The 22264-nt window shown below is 36.9% G+C and overlaps 1 protein-coding gene across 1 annotated transcript; it reads left to right on the top strand.

Moving 5' to 3' along the window:
- Positions 1–6146: 6146 nt before the first annotated feature.
- LOC121415764 lies at positions 6147–20946 on the top strand. The gene is made up of 6 exons (XM_041609089.1): positions 6147–6256; positions 12376–12617; positions 13144–13289; positions 14265–14352; positions 16857–16993; positions 19357–20946. Exons 1-6 carry the CDS (start codon positions 6192–6194, stop codon positions 19696–19698), a joined length of 1020 nt encoding a protein of 339 aa, XP_041465023.1. The 5' UTR covers positions 6147–6191; the 3' UTR covers positions 19699–20946.
- Positions 20947–22264: the final 1318 nt, after the last annotated feature.

Genomic DNA, 22264 nt, shown 5'->3' with positions numbered 1-22264 from the left:
TCTTCTCCGTTCGCTTCTCCCTCCACTCCAAGAATCTCGAATCGGTTGCTAGTTGGAATGTTGGATACAAATTCTCTTGAAGTCACAGTTGGAAGTTGAATGTTTAATGATGATTGTAGGATGCTCGAGTCTCTTGAAGTAACAGTTGGAAGTTGAATGTTTAATGATGATTGTAGGATGCTCGAGTCTCCTTCGGCTGATGTTGTCTGTTGTACAAATGCATCGTCTATGTGATGAATGCTATGACAGTCTTCCACAACGATGGTGGAGGTTGAGGCGTCACGGACGTCTTTCTGTGCTTCCAGTCGCTTAAGTCTGTTGTCGATGTTTCTGACAATGTCCAAGATTTCGAGTAGAAGAGGCCTAACCGATTGATCATCACAAGTAACATTCTCTCGCTTACTAGTAACCGACTCCTTTCTTCCATTACCAGCGATTGTGGCCTTTTCTGCGTCCATTGCTCTTTTTAGTCGAGAGATGAGCGTTGCCTTCACCCCGCTTTTCTCCAGTCCTAACTTACTGAGTTCTGCTTGGAGTTCTTTAACCCTGAATTGTTCAATGTTTACTAGTGTTGCCATTATTTTGATGATGATGATGGTGGTGGTGGTGATGATGATGATGATGATGATGAACAACCGACGACGACGATGATGCTAATGAATGATGAGGAAGATGATGATGATGATGATAATGATGCCAATTATGCGCGGTTATCAGGGGTAGGACATGTGTCCACTCACTCAAGTTTTATTATTTTGTTCAATACCATATGCAGCCAAGAGGGACTCATAAATCGCCACGTTTATTAACAAGACAATTTTTTTCTATCCCGATCTATCTTTCTCGTTCTTTACATGGCAATCATATAATTTACAACTGTGTACACGTTTAAATTCCTAGAAATGAATCTCGATTTGCCAGCCCGGGGGGGGGGGGGGGGGGGGGGTACCCAGTATATAATGCATAGTGGGTATGTGCCGCGGAGGGTACCCCATTTTTACACTGAAATTTCCGTTCCAAGGCATAGCATTTTTGTCTTATTGAGAAAAAGAACAAAGAAAGCCGCTCCAAGGCTTCGCATATTTTCCGTTACGCCGTTCCGGTCGCATTAATCTGCTACGCAATTTTGGTAAAAAGCGGTCGCAGAGCGCTGTCTGCCAGTGCCTGTGTGATTTCAATTTCAATTATTATTCTTATTTATTTCATTTTGTTTTATTTAGTTATTTATTCATTGATTTATTTATTCATTCATTTATTTATTCATTCATTTATTTCAATTCTGTTTTTTATTTTATCTTAATTTGATTTATTTGACTTATTCATTAATTTATCTTTTGTAGGCTTTAATTTCTATCTGCTCTCTTAGTTCTATTACCTCACTCATTAAGTGTATCAATCAAAGAAAGTTTGAGTGGAACTTTGCTGGTATATATATATATATATATATATATATATATAGACGTACGTACCATTTTTAAAAGTCCTTATGTATTTTCACCTTTCAGTGGTTAGACAGACACATGCCAAGTCTCACGCCTTAGGCGTATATGAGACTCACTTTCCGGATTCTTCCTCAAAATTGAATCTCTTTCTTATGCTTTTCCATTGGCGGGTCGTCGTCAATCACTCCTCTCTAAACCAATTAATGCTTTTAGAGAATTCCTAGCATCAGAAAATTTCCATTTTTCTGGTGTGAAAATCAAATCAACTCGCATATCGAGCTTGCATTATTTGATTAGTGAAATACGTTTTATGATAAACTTCACCTTTAATTCCTACAAACAGTCCTTAAAATTGTCCCTTTTTTGGTTTGGATATATAAAAAAAATCTGCTCTCTCTTCGCGCTCGCATTCGTTGACCATTAGGAGATAATAGTGTATGCTCTTCATTAATTCCTAATTGAGCCCTAAAAATGTCCCTTTTGGGATTCAATACATACCAAAATTTCAACTCGCGCTTCGCGCTCGCATTCTTCGTTAATGAAACATAATCAGTTACAAAAAAAGTCCTGTTTTAATGAAAATATAAATATTAAGAACATTTTCAGCTGGCCCTTCGCGCCTGCGTTATTTGAGATATACTGTATGTCTTATTCAATACATGAATTCCTACCAGTCCTGAAAAATCATAAAATGTCTTTCAGTTTTCAGGTCAAGCTTACCTGGTTATTGAGCGCGCGAAGAGGTGACCCGCATGCATGGAACGACAATGAAATCAGGCATGTGAAAGTTGAAATAAGGGGGTCAATCAGAGAAATGTTGTTGAGAAGCCTTGTTGGCTCAAAGTGTCTGCCCTTCGACGAACCAAAAATCGATGGTTCGACTCCACCCGGGCGGATGATTGAAGCCAGTGCGTTGTGTGTAAACGTGTCTCCCATGTTTCATAGATGTAGGCTATTTTACAATGGAAAACACACCGTCCCTCGGATAGGACGTTAAATGGAGGCCCCAACTATAAGAGAGTCGCCACCTTTGCACGTTAAGAACCCCCTGCACTATTCGTATAAGAGTAGGGGAAATCCGCCGGTGTAGTGGTCCACCTGCACCCCCCCCCCCCAATCAGTTATATCGGAAGGAGAGACCTATGCGGGTCATAGTGATTCAGTTCGCTTTTCGCCTCCCAGGCACAGGTGATACCAAACAAATAATAGTAATAATAATAATAATACAGTGTGGATCTCCCTTCAAAATATAATTGGGTACTTAATATGATAAATGCGTACTGTAAATAATAATAAAGAAAAAAGAGCAAGAAACTAAAAGGCGGGAGTCAAACTGAGCTTCATTCACACAAGATAATTTTTGACAGTTACTGTATATCCCTATCCCATTAAACATAATAAATAATCATCAAGTATCGGCAAATACTTTAATTTAATTTCAGGTAACTGTTTGTGGGCTATAAACCCTTTAATATCAAAGGACAAGTCCACCCCAACAAAATGTTGACTTGAATAAATAGAGAAAAATCAAACTAGCATAGTGCTGAAAATTTCAGCAAAATCGGCTGAAAAATAGGAAAGTTATGACATTTTAAAGTTTCGCTTATTTTCACAACTTCAGTGATATGCACAACAAGGCGCATGAGTCAGGTGATGATGTCCATCACTCACTATTTCTTTTGTTTTTTATTGTCTGAATTGTACAATATTTCATTTTTTATAGATTTGACAATAAGGACCAACTTGAATGAACCATATAGTATTAAACTTTGCCACTTCAGAGAAAAATCAATCGTTGTACATCACTTGACAATGAGGAGAAAATTAGAATATTTCATATATGAAAATACAAAAAGAAATAGTGAGTGGATGACGTCATAGTCTCCTCATTTGCATACCAGACAGGATATGCATATAAGTTACTGTTTTGTGAAATTAAGCGAAACTTTGAAATGTCATAACTTTCTTATCCGATTTTGATCAAATTTTTAGTGTTTTGCGGGCTGGACTTGTCATTTATGTCACTTATAAAGTTAAACCGACATCAAGTAATAACCACAGGTTTAAACAGATTTTTGAATTTCGAGATTGAGGTGAGTTTTAAGTCTGTAGGTTACAGTACGTTAAACTTTGATAAGGATAAAATCTGATAGCAAAAACATGAAAAAGATGGCCCGATTTCATATCACTGGGGAATCGATGGCCTCAGCCACTCACTATTACATTTTCATTGATTTATTTCATTTCATTTCAGTTTTATTTCCACTAATCCGTAACATGACTGGGGTAAGTGGGGGGGGGGGGGTGATATAGCAATATTGGACCTGAAAATTAAAAAAATGGAGGCACCCCCACAATACTATCATCTTCCGGTTAAAGGGCTTTAGTTAATTTCTCGATTGCTACTATGTAATGGATTTGTTGGGATACAACGGAACGAGCCAAGTGGGTGAGCAAATTTTTGATAGTTGGAAGACTGATGATCAAAATCGTCTTTCAAGGGGTGTGAAATTATTTGAGAAATTCAGCGAGTGAGCGAGCCTGCATTTATCACAGAGGATGTAAACTTTAGAAAAAAAAGTTCAATAATATTCAACTGGGGACGCTACCTTACGGGTGTAAATTCGTGGGGGGAGGGGGGGGGGCGGGGATTATCAAATTTATTTTTTGTAATGTGATTTTAAAATGTTTCCAAAATTCTTCCATGGAAATGCTTCACTAGCTAGGGGCGTTTCATGAAAGCATCCGATTTGTCGGACGTTTTATTCAATTCAGTTCAATTTGAATTTATTTCATTCTCGATAAAACAACTTACAAAGCAATTAAGGTATGAGAAACAATATACTTACAAGCAAGAGTAAAAAATGAAAATAAAATGGGGAACTGCATAAATAAAGCCAAGTGGCCTTGTGTAAGCGCAGTTCCCAAAACATTGATAACATGAAACGGTTTATTTCTTTAGAGAAACAATAAGATAAACAATTAAACATAAACAACAAACAAAAACACAAACAGAAAAAACAACATAAGTGTCAATCTACAAGAAAAAACTAACTATACATATTTAAGATAAAGGAACTGCTTCAATCTTTTTTTTAATGACCGAACACACTTGCTTTCAATTACATCTCGACTCTCGAGGTGTAAGGTGTAGGTGGAGTTCCAAATTCCTTTATTTTTTTCAAAAACATTTTTCTGTCAATGTATTTTACTTGGCTTGGAAATGTGTGTGCTTTTTTTTAATAGTATTTTTAATGGTGTATATTACTTTGTATGGTAAATGTAGGACCCCAAGGAAGAACAGCAGTATTTTGTTGATACAGCTGAAATGGGTGATACTCATCGGCGGCGGAAGCCAAAAATTTTAGGAGGGGACAACCCCAAAAAAAAGGTTCTCAACCTAAAAATTTTAGGGGGGACGCGTAGGAAAATAAATTAACAAGCAAAAAAAAAAAAAAAAGGTCATCAACTACAAATTTAGGGGGGACCGTCCCCCCTCCTCAAATTTAGGGGGGGGGACACGTCCCCCCCGGCTTCCGCCGCCTATGGTGATCCTCCGTTAGGTATCTCTCTTGTATATTGTATATTTTTAAAAATCTGATTTCGGGAGTAAAAACAACAACAGGGAAATTATATCGTACACATTTGGCATTACCATGATTAGTTATTAGTTTTTACTGGCCATAGGTGGAATGAATCTTTAAAACGGGTATTGTGATTATGCATCCGGTGATTAATACCTTGGTCACATTTGTTCTACGGCGGCCGTACGGCGAGTCGAAACCAGCCGTTTTAACATTTTTTTGTACCAGCTACATGTCGGTGTTTATAATAAAAATGGAAAAAACGACTGTTTCCGACTCGCCGTACGGCCGCCGTAGAGCAAATGTGACCATGGTATAAGGGTAAACATTTCATGGATATTAAGAGCTAGTATATTCTGGAAATAAAAGAAACCAATTAATGCAATAGAAAAATAATGATGGCCGGATCATTGCACTGCTCGCTACAACAGGAAACAGAACAATGAAAAGACACATACGAACAAAGGATGAACTCATGAAACTTTAAAGACTGTTGAACTTCATGCATATAATGAAACTTGAAGTGTGATTAAACTATTGTGTACTCCAATTGCATTGTTTATGTAACAATTTTATTACAATTTTTTTTACTTGTTATTCCATTGTATTTTTTACCCTCATTAATCTTTGAGTACTTTATGTTATTTTGTGAATCCTCTTTCCCTTTTAACAACCTTTCCGATATAGAATTTGGCAACATTTTCAAGCATGATACACTCCAGGGATACACTATTACAATATGGGTTAAATGATAGTGAAATTAACATGTGCATAATAAAGAAGATAGCTCATCAAATATTTATCCCGATGTTAACTGCCCTGTACTTGATAATCCAAGTAGATGGTTACCCTCTGAGTTCAATTCTGAAATGACTTTTGAAATGACGTAGCTTTCCTGGCGAAATATAGATACCCTTTTTTCATTATTTTAGTGTTTTTGACACCCTTATTACGTTACGTAACGTGCCCTATCTTGAAAAAGACATCCCTTTTACGGGTGTTTTTGGTTGCGCATGGAATCCACTCGTCAATGTAAGTGCACCCCCCCGGGCATGCAAGATCGATAGTACTTGTTTCTCTTTTTTATGATGACGCAACAACACCGTGATTATTGTGTAATTCGGGTTGGAGTTTAAAACTATGGATCACATTCAGTCGGTGAAAGATGTCAAAATTTGATGATATATTTAGCTCATTTCTTGGTTCGGGATTTCATCGTGGAGGTGACAGGTGAGAAAATAATAATATGAGGTTTGTGTGAGGTTAGAGTACCGTAATTTTGCAGCGTTACCACTTAATTTAGCTACTTAATGATCAGGTTTTTTTTACAGTCCCATGTATTGATTTCCGTGTAATGCGTGTATGATGGAGTGACCCACTCATTCAATGAACAAGGTACAAGGTTATAATATAACCTTGTTTTCAGTTATATCTCCATGTGTGGCAAAATAAGGGTGGCAATGTTTGGCTTATTTTCTCTTTTTCTTTGGGGCAAATGCTTGATTTTTTTTACACTGACAGTTTCCATTACACCTATTATTCATACAACTTGGCTCTTATTTAAATTTGATTCTTTAATCATTTTTCTTAATTAAAAATAGAGATAAAAAAATGAAAATTTTCTTGCCATATTACTTTCCACCAATAGAGGGCGTACCCAAAAATATGCCCAAAATTCAAGTTTTTGAGTGCTCTGGTGAATACAAAAATTAATTCCAAGTTACTAATGAAAAATAAATTGCAACTGTATGGAAATTAGTAATTTTGGTCACAAAAGTGATATTTTAATGATTTTTTAAAGTGTGTGCCCTGTACAACATTGGCATACCATAGTCCTACCTGTAGATTCCCCACAGGCAGGGTGGTAGCAGTGAACAAGTGATTGAGTGACCATAATTTGCGCACATTTTAAAAATTATCAAGAAGTTCAATTTTCAATCAAAAATTTCTCACAGGTCACACAAAATTAATCAAAATCATAAATACCAGACGGAAGGCAAGATCCCAAAGTCAAATGTGCTTGACGGAATTATAAAGTAGGTCAAGGGTTTTGCTCGTATCGCGATCTCAAAATTCCAAGCCTAAGGCTGGCGATCGACTAGTGCGCGCTCAGCTGAAAAAGTGTCACAAAAAAGTGAGACCTTAATTTGCGAAAAGCTTTAGGAAAGAATCAAGCAGACAAAGGTAAGATAATTATATCAGATGGAGGTTAAAATGCCATAAATTGGGTTGGTATCACATTTTACTTATTTAGAGACCTCTGCTTGCAAACTGGCGATTTCTTGATGCTTGTCGAGAAGATCAGATTTTCTCTGAGCGGACGCAAAAGGTAACAAAATTTGCCGATGTTTTGCCAATATTTTCATTAATAGAGACTTTACCTTAAAGAAAATTACTACATTGAGTAATTTGAAGTCGCTCTTTCTGCTGGTGAAATCAGTTTTTCAAGATATTAATTAGATATTGAGATATACGACTGTGTGCAAACTTAGGTAACGCACGATATTAGGTCACACTACCTTACAGTACACTCTGCAGTCATTAACAAGTTAAGGCCTGGTCACACCGCCCGAGCGTTGTTGGAGTGGTCGTGGACCGGAGAGAAAAAATCACTGCTCGCTACCGTTCACTATTTTCGATTTTGATTGGGTTTTTTTTTTTCGATTTTTTCTCCAATTTTGTGAGCGAAATTTGACCCTCTCTCCCTACCGCTCCACGACCGCTCCAACAACGCTCGGGCGGTGTGACCAGGCCTGGTCACACCGGTCTCTGTATTTGGTGAGTGAAGCCAACGGAGTTCAGCTGAACAACCAAAATAACAGAGACCGAAAGCTTTTGGTCTAACGTTAGGGTTAACGATGCAAAATCCCCCTGACGGGGCTCATCGATTTTTGTCTATAAAAAATCTAACGACAACATTACAAACGAACTAGATCTAGTTCAACTGCCAACTGGACCAATATAAATAGAAGTGCCTCATGATTTTTTCATTTCCAGAAAAAGTATATCCTGTGAACATTGATTTTGAAGCATATGACTTGCTCTACACTGTATAAGAGTACGGTTATTATTTACATGAAACATATCTTGAATATGCAAAATAATGCATATTATATGAGTTGAAATTTGCATACCGGTATTTTTCCATAGAAAATTTTAAAGATTTTTGTCTCACCTGCATAGCAGAGTGAGATGGCGGCAGCGTCAACATCAAATCTTAACCTATGGTTAAGTTTTTGAAATAACATTATAACTTATAAAGTATACGGACCTAGTTCATGAGACTTGTCCATAAGGTTAATCAAGTATCATCAAACATCCTGCATGAGTTTCACGTCACATGACCAAGGTCAAAGGTCATTTAGGGTCAATGAACTTTGGCTGATTTGGGGGTATCTGTTGAATTACCATCATAACTTTAAAAGTTTTTGGATCTGATTCATGAAACTTTCACATAATAGTAATCAAGTATCACTGAACATCCTGTGCAAGTTTCAGGTCACATGGTCAAGGTCAAAGGTCATTTAGGGTCAATGAACTTTGGCCGAATTGGGGGTATTTGTTGAATTACCATCATAACTTTGAAAGTATGTTGGTCTAGTTCATAAAACTTGGACATAAGAGTAATCAAGTATCACTGAACATCCTGTGCGCATTTTAGGTCACATGACCAAGGTCAATGAACTTTGGCCATAATGGGGATATCTGTTGAATTACCATCATAACTTTGCAAGTTTATTGATCTGACTTTTGAAACTTGGACATAAGAGTAATCAAGTATCACTGAATATCCTGTGCAAGTTTCAGGTCACATGATCAAGGTCAAAGGTCATTTAGGGTCAATGAACTTTGGCCGAATTGGGGGTATTTGTTGAATTACCATCATAACTTTGAAAGTAGGCCTGGGACTTTCGGGGTTTTTTCTTTTCGGGTACCCGTGGTAATTTTCGGGCGGGTACCCGAAAATCATGTCGCTCGAAATATGACTGGTGGAAAAACCCCATAGGTGATGTCATCATCAAGCCAATGCGATGCAAGCCAATTTATGAATGAAAATATAGTAAGCATGCGCATTGCAAGCCTCAGCCCCACGCAGTATTCCGTCAAAACGAGTCTGCAATACTCTGTCACCTCGTACCAAAATCGACCAAGAAATCCACTTTTCTATATTTTAAATGAATTATAAAAGGTATTCTCAGAGGATCTGTCTCCCCACCGATACCGCACTGGTAAGCACATTTTTATTACTCCTTGCTTTTCCGTCAAAATCTTACGAAGTAGCGTCGATATTACATCGTGTTCGTGAGTTTGTAGAATCTATCGCTACGTGAACAAAGTCAATTGATTTCCGGGTTTCGGAGCGTCAAATGCGCCAGCCAATCACGATCGTGTTACCATTTTCGGTTTATGATGAACTGAAAATGGTATCAAGAACGTGATTGGCTGGCACCTCGTATGCTCCGAAACCCGGAAATCGATTGACTTTGTTCACGTAGCGATAGATTCTACAAACTCACAAGCATGATGCAACATCGACGCTACTTCGTAAGATTTTGACGGAAAAGCAAGAAGTAATAAAATTTCCTTACTTGCGTGGTATCGGTGAGAAAACAGATCCTCTGAGAATACCTTTCATAATTCATATGAAATAACGGAAAGTGGAATTCTAGGTCGATTTTGGTACGAGGTGACAGAGTATTGCAGACTTGTTTTGACGGAATACTGCGTGGGGCTGAGGCTTGCAATGCGCATGCTTACTATATTTTCATTCATACATGTAAATTGGCTTGCGTCGCAGTGGCTGGATGACGTCATTGCGCTGCAAAAGAAACGTGGCGACGATTGAACGATCTCAGTCACATCATCACCACTTTAAAAACTAGTATATTTAAGGATATTTCGAGGGTAATTGGTGAGATTCAAAATGAGACTTGTGTACTTTTGTGATGAGTTTACAATCATGTCTTACACTACGCAATACAAATCAAATGTACGTTATACTGGTGAGCAATTTTCGGGTATCGGGTATTGTTTTTTCTACCCGGGTACCCGACGCTTCCGGGCGGGACCCGGGTTTTAGTCCCAGCCCTATTTGAAAGTATGTTGGTCTAGTTCATAAAACTTGGACATAAGAGTAATCAAGTATCACTGAACATCCTGTGCGCATTTTAGGTCACATGACCAAGGTCAAAGGTCAATGAACTTCGGCCATAATGGGGGTATCTGTTGAATTACCATCATAACTTTGCAAGTTTATTGATCTGACTTTTGAAACTTGGACATAAGAGTAATCAAGTATCACTGAATATCCTGTGCAAGTTTCAGGTCACATGATCAAGGTCAAAGGTCATGTGAGGTCAATGAACTTTGGCCACATTGGGGGTATTTGTTGAATTACCATCATATTTCTCTAAGTGTATTGGTCTAGTTCATAAAACGTGGAAATAAGAGTAACCAATTATCACTGAACATCTTGTGCGAGTTATAGTAGTTTTCAAAGTCAGCACTGCTGCTATGTTGAATCGCGTGATGCAGGTGAGACGGCCAGAGGCATTCCACTTGTTACAAAAGTGATTACATGGAGATACTGATAAAATGTGTATGCCATGACCATTCATTTTGAAGCTAGTTATGGGATGCTCTCTACATTATAAACTTTTTTTTTTTTTACATTTACCTTGAATATGCAAAGTAATGCATATTTAATTAGGTGTAATTGTCATAATTTTTTGTCAAACTTTATGAAGATATACTCCATGATGAGTTGACATGGATTTGTCTTTTTTTATACAAAATAGTATACATTCAAAATGGCCTCCATAGGCCTATAGACTTAAAGAGTCGAAAGGAAAGGAAAGAAAAGAGACACAAATGACCCAAGTAGACTCTAAAGACTTTATTTGGGTTTTAAATTTCTGGGCTGAAATTACACACCTTTATGTCACATTAATTCCAGCTCCACCTCAGTAATGCTTGGTGACTGTTTGCTGCACCATTCGCCCACAGTTTAAGCGATGTTCTCACTGTCGGCACAATATTCACAGGTGCTCTAGCATAATAAGTCACCAAGAAGACCAAGGTAGCCAATGTCTAAAGCGTGACAACACTCATTAAAACATCCACACATGAACATAAAGAAAAGAAAATGGATGTCAGCAAATAAATAGGTACAGATGAATATATGCAAACAAATAAATATAAATATGTGAATACTCAGCACTCAGCAAGTTAAATCAAAGTCCTAAATTTACTCTAGGTTAACTTGTAATGTAACTAAGAATTATTAGCAGATCATTTGAAATGATCTGTAACCATATCGCATGACAAAGTGTGAACAAAAAAAAATTTGGCCTAAATAAAATATGAGTGAAATTGGAACATACTCACAGAAAAGAGAAATAACTTGCACACAACTTGGTTTTGAAATATTCCTGATCTATTCCTTTAGGCTCAATATTGTCCAATTATGACATCATACAAACCACAGGCGCATGTTAAAACAAGTGCAGATAAAGCATCCATGCGCTTATGGGTTTACTTTTGAAATTTAAATCTTAGCAAAAACCCTGAAAAAAAACTTTGTACAATTCAGTTTACTGCAAAAATTCTATAAATCAATTTGAACAAAATACCTTGTTCGATTCCCCACAAAAAACTCTAAAACCCGGTATCAAATTTATAAATAAAAATCAAAAGCATCTGGCTAAAACTAGCGAAAAACACGGAGCTCCGCCCAGATATGTCCTTCCCCGATCACGCATGTAATGCACCAAATTGGGAAAAAAATAAACTTAAAAGGAAAAAACAACAACAGTGACTAACTTCGGCTGTCGCACAACTCCCACTTCCGTAGTTTATCAGAATTTAATACATAAACATATGGCCATTTAGTCCCTGTACAGATCGAATTTTTTTTTCAGTTATTAAACAACCCACATGTAGATAAATAGTCTAGTGTAAAGAACTGAATTAAGCCATGGTCCAAGGTAGGAAGTGACTGAACATGGCAAAAATACAAACACCAGTGTATGCATCAACTCCACTCCCTGGGGAGCATTCCAACAAGAGTTTTCAAACTCAATTGCTAGGCATAGTCTAGTATACTATATAGGCTTTAGCCTCCTACCTGGTACATATTTAAAACCTGGGTAGAGAGTGGCAGAATGTGGATTAATTCCTTGCCAAAGGACCTAGGCCATGGTGGTATTCAAACACACAAGTTCACATAACAATCTGTTTTCAAGGAAGGAGTCAGAACAGTTACACCACATGCTGTCAAATTGGATAAGATGTTTAAAAGGTGATTTACAAAGAAAATGACTTAACTGTTTTTTCCTATCCCTTTGCAGAGAGGATCCTTACACTGAGGACGGTGATCAGACTCCTTTCCGTGGATTTTTTTCATCCCCTTGGAGCTTCCACAACGGACCATCACACAACATGGATGATGATGATGATGGGCAGTCTGGGGGACAAGGACCATTCCCAGGGGGTGGTGGTTTCTTCTCATTCAATAATGAGATGAATGACATGTTCAGACTCTTCGATGATATGTTCAAGAGCTTTGGTATCGCAGATTTTCCTCCTCTAGGTAAGGATGAAGGTGACTTTCATGGTTTTCACTTTGGCTTCCTATTTCACTTTATCTCGGTGTCACGTGAAAATTTGGTTCATTTATGATTCTTCTAACCATATACATGTAAACTAGTGTTAGATTAGGTGGATAGTAGACAAAATCTGTATAGGCTATAAACTAAATTAGGAAAAAACGGTTAATGGGGTTAAAGGCAATTAGACCAAATGCTTCATAGACGAACTGGTTGTAGACCAATCAGCAATATGTCTCTTTCATTTAATACCCAGTTGTAACAATCATTGACTAATCTGTTCCTTTTAAAGCATTTCATGCAGAATCTACAATTTGTAGTTCGTAAAAAGCATACCATCTTAAGTGTTCACTGGGAATTTCTCTTTGCTAACCCCAGAAAATTTTATTCAATGAAGCCCTAATGGGAACACGTACATGAAGAAAAAAAAATCATTGATTAAATGAAAGGAGGTGTGAAAGGAGGATATTATGTGAAGATGTTGAATTGTCATTTGTCTTTGTCTTTAAGATGTTCCCAGGGTACCGCCACCAGCCTCTGTCCAACCCGAGATGAAATCCCCAAGAGATCACATGCTGAAAGAGCCAGATTCTACAGACAGTCCAGAACCGGGTGCAGTCAAGCCTAATACTGCTACCAAAGAATCGCTCTCATGGGTACGAAAAAACACTGATTTCATGGTAATAAAGCAACAGTCACACCATTGCACATTTGCCCTGTTTATTGCTTCGTATTGCTCAAATGAGGGTAGGGAATAAATTTCATTTTCTAGGGGTTATTTTTTATTTCATGTTCGAGCATTTTTTTTTAAATATTGGGGCTATTTGTTTCATTCAGGAGTGTGAGAGTTCAGATGTTTCTCTGATTTCAGATTTTTTTTCCAGCTTAATTTCATCTTATTTTTGGCTTTCCTCTGTACAAAAAGTATGGTAGCTCTTTCTATTTCAGACTTTTTCAACGCTCTTCAGCTTTTTTCAGATCTTTATATATGTGACCACTCACCCCCCCTGTTCATTTGAAGGGCTCGATTGTGCTTTCTTTTGGCACAACAAGCAACAGGTGGTAAATACAAATCTGTGCCTATTGCTTCATGTAGCTCAAACCTAGGTGTGTATAAGGCTTTGTAAGAGTTGTGAAAAATATACAAATAATGCATATCGAGGACTGAGGACGGTACCAAGAATCAAAATACAACAGGTACCTTTGGAATAGTTCTAACACTCCTGTCGCCTCAGACTGTTCAGGATGTAATAAGTGTGGGTAATTATTCTAATGCAGAGCAAAATAATGTGTTTTTGGTAAGATTTTAACGTGGATAATATAAATAAAATAAAATGATAATAATAAAATAAAATAATAAAATGATACATTTTTCCTCTCAATTCATTACCAGTCACTAGACCTCATTATTACCAATCATGAGCATTTCTCTTGTAAATATGACAGAACAATGACCATAGTAACATAAAATCAGTGAAATTAATACATATGCAAATATATACAAATTATTAACCATATTTACTTAAAAAGGTTATTGTATTTTTTTTAGTGTACAGTACATGTACTACCATATAATGACTAAATAACAATGTTAGAATACATTTCTTTTATCTTGGACTTGGATTTCACAGTTTGATGAGCTGAGAAAAGGAAAGACTATCTTCTCTGTTCCTCCTGATGATAAAATCTCTCCCTCAGCTTCAGAAAAGAAAGATTCAGGTGAGAATGCTTCATAAATGAATGTGGGTCTCTACTATATACTGGGTTAGTCACCCAGAACCGCCAACTGTTGCAAATGATTAGTATTTGTTACAAAATTATGACTGGAACATTCAGGGATATCTAAAATGTACAAATTCAACAAAAAAATGGAGTGAAATGTATTATGATATGCACAAATATTTCAACAAAAACAATAAAATGACTGTTGAAAATGCAAATTGACAACTTTTCTCTTAAACCTTATAATATATTACTCATTTTGACTTTTATGAGGCTATTATTAAGATTCTTAATTATGCATTTTCAAACTAACAAGGAGGTTTATAAAGAACTGACAGTGATGCTGCCAATTTTTATGTGTGAAAGAATGACTCAAAATACCTTAATGAAGAATGTATCGCTGTGACGTTCAGGAGTAAAAAATATGTGACTATTTACAGTATGTGGTCTTGTACACATTATGTTGCCAGTTTGATGAAAGAAAGAAGATTAATAAAAATACCTTATGTAAGGCATATGCCTGTATGAGGTTTATGAGTAACAGACAAGTGATAATCTTTAGTTGGCATTTCTCTTGTATTTTATAGATATCTCTCAAATTTTGAAGAAGATTAGCAAAGGACCATGTCAAAGGGCCCTTAATGCTGAAAGGCCAGGGGGGGGGGCGTATTCCGCCCCTCTACACTTATCATTATATATCTGCCGCACAAAATTTTCAACCACTCTGCACGCTGATTTTTTACTTTCAAATTTTTGAGTCCAAATTTGTGATGCCCTGATACGCGGTTATTGAATTGTGCAACATTAAGTGCATGTGACCATGTCAGACCCAAAACTGCTCAAAAACGTGAATTCATGTAGGGGAAGGCGGGGTAAGTTGAGCATAGGGGCAAGTTGAGCCACCACCCCCAGGCCAATAATGAATGAGTCAGAAATTGTGCAGGTGCCATGTATTGATGACCCATTACATAACCCTTAACCCAACCATATTGTTTTCGACTTTGAAACAAAAAGTACTTTTTTAGAAGGAAAAATACAAATTTCAGCTAAAAAGGTAAAAACGGGTGTAAAATATAGGAGTGCTTTTTTCCCACACACGTCTTTAGATATAATAAAGAAATAAGGACAATTCTTGGCATAGTCTAAAATGATGGATGCATAAGAAATGTGTGGATGCGAAAATATGGCATTAAGTTAGGACTGGGGTACTTTGTGCCAGCCAACATGGGGCAAGTTGAGCCATGGTAATTCTTATGGTAATAAGAATGAAAAATGTAAAGAAATTGAAAAGCCATTGATATGCAGGTAGAAAGATGTAAATTCACATGACAGTTCTTTTATGTCAGTATTTATAGAGAATTAGCAAGTGAAAAGACTTGAAATAAAAAATTGACATGCTGCTACTTCCCGCATACATTTTGAACATTGTTTTTGTGGCTCAACTTACCCCAGAAGGTGGCACAACTTACCCCACATATGGGGCAAGTTGAGCCATTTGACATCGTTTTTTTCCAAAGGTCACAATGAATTTCAGTGTGGGGGTAGAAAGTTTAATATATGTGAAAACTATTTCCCAAGAATCAAATTTAAAGACAAGGTACTTATTTCTACAATATTATTAATCATATTAATTCTAACATGCAAAATGCAAAAAGGTCACAACTTACCCCATCTTCCCCTACAAATCCAATGCAAATTTGTTTATTTAACCAAATTTCATAAATGTATCATTATTTTAATTATTTATTTTTACTGATTAAACTTAATTGATTTTCTCTCATTTATGATCAGAATTATTAAAAGTGTGCAACAATTTCCATGAAAAAAAAGGAAATACATATTAAGAAAAAATTGCGATACTAAATTTTGAAGTTCATTTGATCGGGATCCTACAAGGAGTCTGTGAATAAAAAATTAGCAGTTTTGGGGCCATATGGTAGTTGATTATAGCAAATGTTTTTATTTCATGCATAGATTACCGTAATTGATTCATTAAATGAAAAATATTATTTCAAAAAAATTAACCATACAGCCTTGTAGATTTCACTACCACTGTGCAAATTTTCGCGGCACTTGCATGATCGAAGGCTGAGAACTCAGGGGGGCAAAATCCCCCCCCAGCTGTGAGAGTGGTCCAAATAACCCGGCTCTTAAGGTTAAACAAATGTGTGATAATCTACTCTATGCATTCTTCTTGTATGATAAAGATCTGTTGTCAATTTTCATAATAAAAGAAGATCAAAAAGACCTAAAAAAGGGAGTTATTTATATACCTGTAGGGATGCATAAATATTTAGTATAAATTTAATGCTCCTTTGTATTCGGCAGGTTAAACAAATGTGTGATAATCTACTCTATGCATTCTTCTTGTATGATAAAGATCTGTTGTCAATTTTCATAATAAAAGAAGATCAAAAAGACCTAAAAAAGGGAGTTATTTATATACCTGTAGGGATGCATAAATATTTAGTATAAATTTAATGCTCCTTTGTATTCGGCAGATCTTGATGATGTCATCAAGCAAGGTGAGATGGAGAGAATATTTGGAGGGACGTCAACACAGTCTCCTTCAAACAATCAACGTCAGAGCTCGTATTCTAGGAGTATATCAATTCAGACAATTAGAAGACCAGATGGGGTGAGCATGTATTCTTTCTCTATGCAGTGTATTAGATATTTTTAGAGTATGGGAGTGACACATCGGCTCTTCAAAACAAGCTTTTAATAGCACTTTGTAATATGGCTGATATTTATGCTTTATTACTTTAAAGGACAAGTCCACCCCAACAAAAACTTGATTTGAATAAAAAGAGAAAAATTCAACAAGAATAACACTGAAAATTTCATCAAAATCGGATGTAAAATAAGAAAGTTATGGCATTTTAAAATTTCACTTCATTTCACAAAACAGTTATATGCACATCTCGGTCGGTATGCAAATGAGGAACTGATGACATCACTCACTATTTTTTTGTATTTTATTATATGAAATATGAAATATTTTTATTTTCTCGTCATTATCATGTGAAATGAAGTTTCATTCCTCCCTGAACACGTGGAATTCCATTATTTTAACATTTTGTGCTTCAGGCAAGGAGGTCCTAATCGTCAAATTCGTAAAAATTGAAATATTGTATAATTCAAACAATAAAAAACAAAAGAAATAGTGAGTGAGTGACATCATTGACTCTTTCATTTGGATGTAACTGGCTCGTTCATATAACTATTTTGTTAAAAATAAGCAAAGCTTTGAAATGTCATAACTTTCTTATTTTACATCCGATTTTGATGAAAGTTTCAGCATTGTGCTTGTCTGATTTTTCTCTATTGATTCAAATCAACATTTTTCTGAGGTGGACTTAACCTTTAATCAAGCATACAAAACAACTTAACGGTTCATTGCTGGGCTTTGTGTCACAGACCTTGGGTATTTAAATGAGAACACTGCCCTCTGCAGATCTTGGGTTTCAAAGCAGCAGTGGACCAGATGATGAATGTGAATGGCTTTGTTGGTATGAACATATTGTTAGGAGAGATGTTGATCATACATGTATCCTTAGAGAATGTGAAAAAATTGCTACACTGCAATTTTTTTTTCCAAACATACATAACTTATCAGCTGAAGCTGTTTGGTGGACCATTAGTGTGTGGTCCCATAGTTGCGTATCAATGCTCAGTGCATGTGACTTTCGCCAAAATTAGGTATTAAATTTTAGCATTTTTAGTAATGTCATTGTCTTAGCTCAAACACTGGTTCTTCAGGTGCAATGTAACAACTCTTTCTCAATTACTTTGAGACACTTAAAGGGGAAGTTCACCCTGAAGAAAACTTTGTTGTAAAAATAGCAGAAAAAATAGTAAAAAATATTGGTGAAGGTTTGAGGAAAATCCGTTAAAGAGTAAGAAAGTTATTAGAGTTCAATTTTTGGATTTGTGACGTCATAAACGAGCAGCTGCCCCATGTGTTATGTGATATAAAATGCATGAATTTCAAATTTTTTATGGTTCCTGATGTCTTAATTTTGTTTTCTTTTCATGATCGGGTGTGAAATGATTTGTCTATTGATATACAAAAGGTACAGTGAAAACCATTTTCAATTTTCTGAGAAAATGACATTTCATTGATTTTTTACTATTCGCTATGTAGGAATGCTGCTCGCATATGACGTCACAAATCAAATAATTGAAATTCTAATAACTTTTTATTTATTTGATGAATTTTTCTCAAAACCTTCGGCGATATTTTTTATTATTTTTTCTGCTATTTTTACAATAAACTTTTTGTCAGGGTGAACTTCCCCTTTAAATCTACAAATAGTGACCTGCCAACCCAAACTACATGTAATAATAAATCGCCAGAAATGAATTGTGAGATTTTCATTGACCTTAAAAAACACATTTTTAGCTTTAACATCTACAGTAGATCGTTATTTTAATACATGCCATATATATTCATTATTATGGTGTAACATGAATAAATTGAGTTAATGTACTGTATAATTGTTTATACTTTATGTTAATATTGTTCTTTACCATCAGACACGATTGAAGAATTAAAATGATATACAACTTGTCAAGATTTATTTTTTGTTATCAACAATTACCCACACAAGAACTTGATTTAATGTAGACGGAATTCAGTATAAAGAGCTTCACAAAATAAGGAGAAAACAAGCTTTGAAGTTTGGGGTTCAATAAAGCATGAGATGTGCACAAAGTGATATCTCTGTGAAACTCCAAGCAGTTTGGAAAAAATGATGTTGAACAGATTCCTGTATCTTTTTTTTTATTCTATGACTTCAAATTTTAACAGTATGAAGAAGAGGATTTTCTCTTTCTTATAAGCTTATTTTCAAATGTTTACTTTTACTTTACTTACCTATTCCCAGAGAAATTTTTCTAGGTGAAATATTATTGGTTTTGGTGTGGCTGGTCACATATAATCTCATGACCAGAAATAAGAATTACCTTTAAGTCCTTCCTCTGTCTTCCTGCTTGCAGACCTTTGAAACGAGACGCACTGAACGGGATGGCCAAGGCAATGTGACCACGACTGTGACCTCAGGTTCAGACGATGCACCTTCGGGGAGAATTGATCCAAGGAATAATGAACCCTGGGGTATGCATCCTTGGAGACCAAGTATATTCTGGCCTTTTACCAAGGGAAATCCAGGACATGATAGGTTTGAGAGCGAAGGGTCTAGGACTGAAGGTGGTCCAGATCCTTGGAGGCCAGGAACATCCTGGCAAGGTTCCAGGCGGTCTCCAGGTCCAGAGAGGCAGGATACAGAGACGGACGATTCTGTCTACAAGAAATTCTTTGGATCTTGGTTCAAGCATTAATGTTTTCATGGCAAATGTATGCCTTTAAGACAGTGGGGAATATTGCAATTTAAGTAATAATCATTAAGATTGATGGTGTATTTAACCTTCGAAGGTTGGACTCAGAATTTGTAGAATGACAAGCTGATAAGCAAGTACAATTTTGATATCCTCTGTAAGAAGACATTACATTTTGGGGTTAGCAAGTGTTTCTTCTACTGGATTGAGAAATGTATATTTGAATTGCTAATGCCTAGTTTAAATGATATTACAGAAAGCACCAGTGTAATACCATAATACCATGCATTGCTCTATATCCTCATACAAATCATATTGTTGCAAAATTTATAAGGGGGTAGGAAATTAATAAACCACTGTAATGTAAACCCACAGAGATCTCTGTGATTTTACCAACTGTTCGTTTTTCTCCTCTCTTGACTCTGTATAAAAGTTCTCACTACATTTCTTAAGTTTCCTCTCTCAGAATGTTAATCAACTATCTGTACATGTGTCTATAATCTCTCACAAGTGGGGAACAGCAAATTGAAATAAGCAGAGCTGACTTTTAGGTTAGACTGTCCATTTATTAATTAGAGCAGACATTTGAAGAATAGATACAATCCAACTACACTCGAATGAAATGAACTCCAAGACATGCCCCGAGAAACTCTCCTCAAATGCGAATTACCACACCTTTTTATAGAGAGCTAAATTACGCAAAGCACCCTTGAGCTAGTTTATATCCCTCTCCCAAGAACAAGATTCTTCCTTGGCGTAGATGGGATGCACGCGACTGCTAGTCGATCTTGATGTTGCATAACATGAGGGCATACTCTGTTGACGATCGAGACCCTGGACGTGTGCAAAGCAGGTCTGTCCTCAGTGTGAGGTCAGGCGAGGTCACACGCAACTGAGATCTGTCATCGCTGGGAGAGACCGCGCGCGGCTGAGGGACTGTCCTTGTCATTGCCTAAACGAAGCTTAAGGACAGTCGCTCTTGAGGAGCGAGGCCCAGGTCATAAATAAGTCTGACCTCGTAAACATAACAAAGACAAATAAAACAATACTAAAAGTCCATGTATACAGCAACAGCGGAGAGTTTCATGATTACAAATGTTTCTTCTTTATTCCATGAGGAAATACAAAAGTCAGTGCAGGTTAGTGCTATGAACTTGCAGTTAATGTTTAAAATTTACAGGTTGAGCCGAGTCGGCTGTCACATCTTTCTGCCACTTTTCCTCACCTCAAGATAATCTTTGGGTTAGTCGGGTTACCAGCCTGTCGTCAACTTTGACAGGCCAATGTTTTACAAACATTTAGAGACAGAGACAATTCCGTCACCCAAGATGGTACATGAGATGAAGTGAATGGTTTTAGTCGGTCGTGGTGAAGAAACATTGATTTTCCACGTTGGTTACTGCGAATCTCAAAAATGAGTTAACTCAACTTCCTGATGATAACACAGGGGCCACCCATCGTTAACGCTTTAATTATGGTGATAGGCCATTGTGCCTGCAAGAATCAAGTTGGTAGACTAAGTCGCGTACTTCATAATTGTTGACCGACATTCGGAGGTCATAATTTCATTTCTGCCTCAACGCATTGGCTACGCTTACTGGTAAATTGATATCCTTCCTACTGATATCGATTAAGCAACTAGCTACATGTATCAACTGTAATGTCTCCGTGTCACCCATGGGTTCAATCAATGAATAGGGCAAATCGCCTGGTTCTAACTTGGAAGTATCAGCAATACCTGCAACGATAAACTCTGAGTTAGCTGGGATGATGACGTGTCTCTTCACTGTTACACTACAGCTTACTTGATCACACGCAATCTGATGCAAAACAGGCGATCGTTCAGGTGTAGCCCACATCTTGGTTCGAGAACAAAATTGAAGTGTTTTGTGATCATGTATATCGGCAACAAATACATTCCACCTGAATGTTTTATCCTCAATCGGTATGACAATATCGGCCTGAAGTGGATGTCTTCTGACAGTTTCATTAGATATGGGCGTGAGTTTTCGAATTTACTACGATACACTGTGGATGATTTGACAGTTACTGCTGCTCCAGAGTCCACCAAAAATTTAGCATTAGCACCAGTAACATTCACTCCAATAAAGGAAGTTATCCCTAAACTTTTAATGAGCTTGATAATTCTTTTCGCACTGCCAACTTCATTTTGAAGGGCAAAAACCTGGTTGATCATGGATCGGTCCCTCCTAGTTTCCCGCATCAGAATGATCTCTATAGGGTAGGGGAGCATCCTGCAATTAATGCATGATCTTAAGGAGGTGGGGGCATTGGTGGTGGCTGCCCCCACATTTGTTGTGGCTGGGGTCTACACTGCATGTGATATGGTGGAGCCCATGGCTGGGGTGCGAATGTATGTTGTGGTGGGTAGCGGCGACGTTCATAGCAATGAATAATAGGGCAGTTGCGAGTTAAATGTCCTTCCCTATCACACTCATAGCATCGGCTGTGCAGTGGTCGATTGCCCCCGAGGAATGCGCCCTCTATCGTCATTACCCTCTTTTAGTAGAGAAGAAAGAGTTTAGTCTTTTGTCAATGGAGGTAACTC

This window comes from Lytechinus variegatus, chromosome 5 (assembly GCF_018143015.1).
Source record: "Lytechinus variegatus isolate NC3 chromosome 5, Lvar_3.0, whole genome shotgun sequence".
Classification (NCBI taxonomy): domain Eukaryota; kingdom Metazoa; phylum Echinodermata; class Echinoidea; order Temnopleuroida; family Toxopneustidae; genus Lytechinus; species Lytechinus variegatus.
This window is presented reverse-complemented; position numbering and strand designations above follow the sequence as displayed.

Bases quoted from the DNA above. Each gene is read 5' to 3' on its own strand.
- LOC121415764 (XM_041609089.1), top strand. From the start codon at position 6,192: ATGTCAAAATTTGATGATATATTTAGCTCATTTCTTGGTTCGGGATTT. The intron at 13,290-14,264 runs GTACGAAAAAAC...TGGATTTCACAG, and splicing joins CCAAAGAATCGCTCTCATGG to TTTGATGAGCTGAGAAAAGG. The intron at 16,994-19,356 runs GTGAGCATGTAT...TCCTGCTTGCAG, and splicing joins CAATTAGAAGACCAGATGGG to ACCTTTGAAACGAGACGCAC.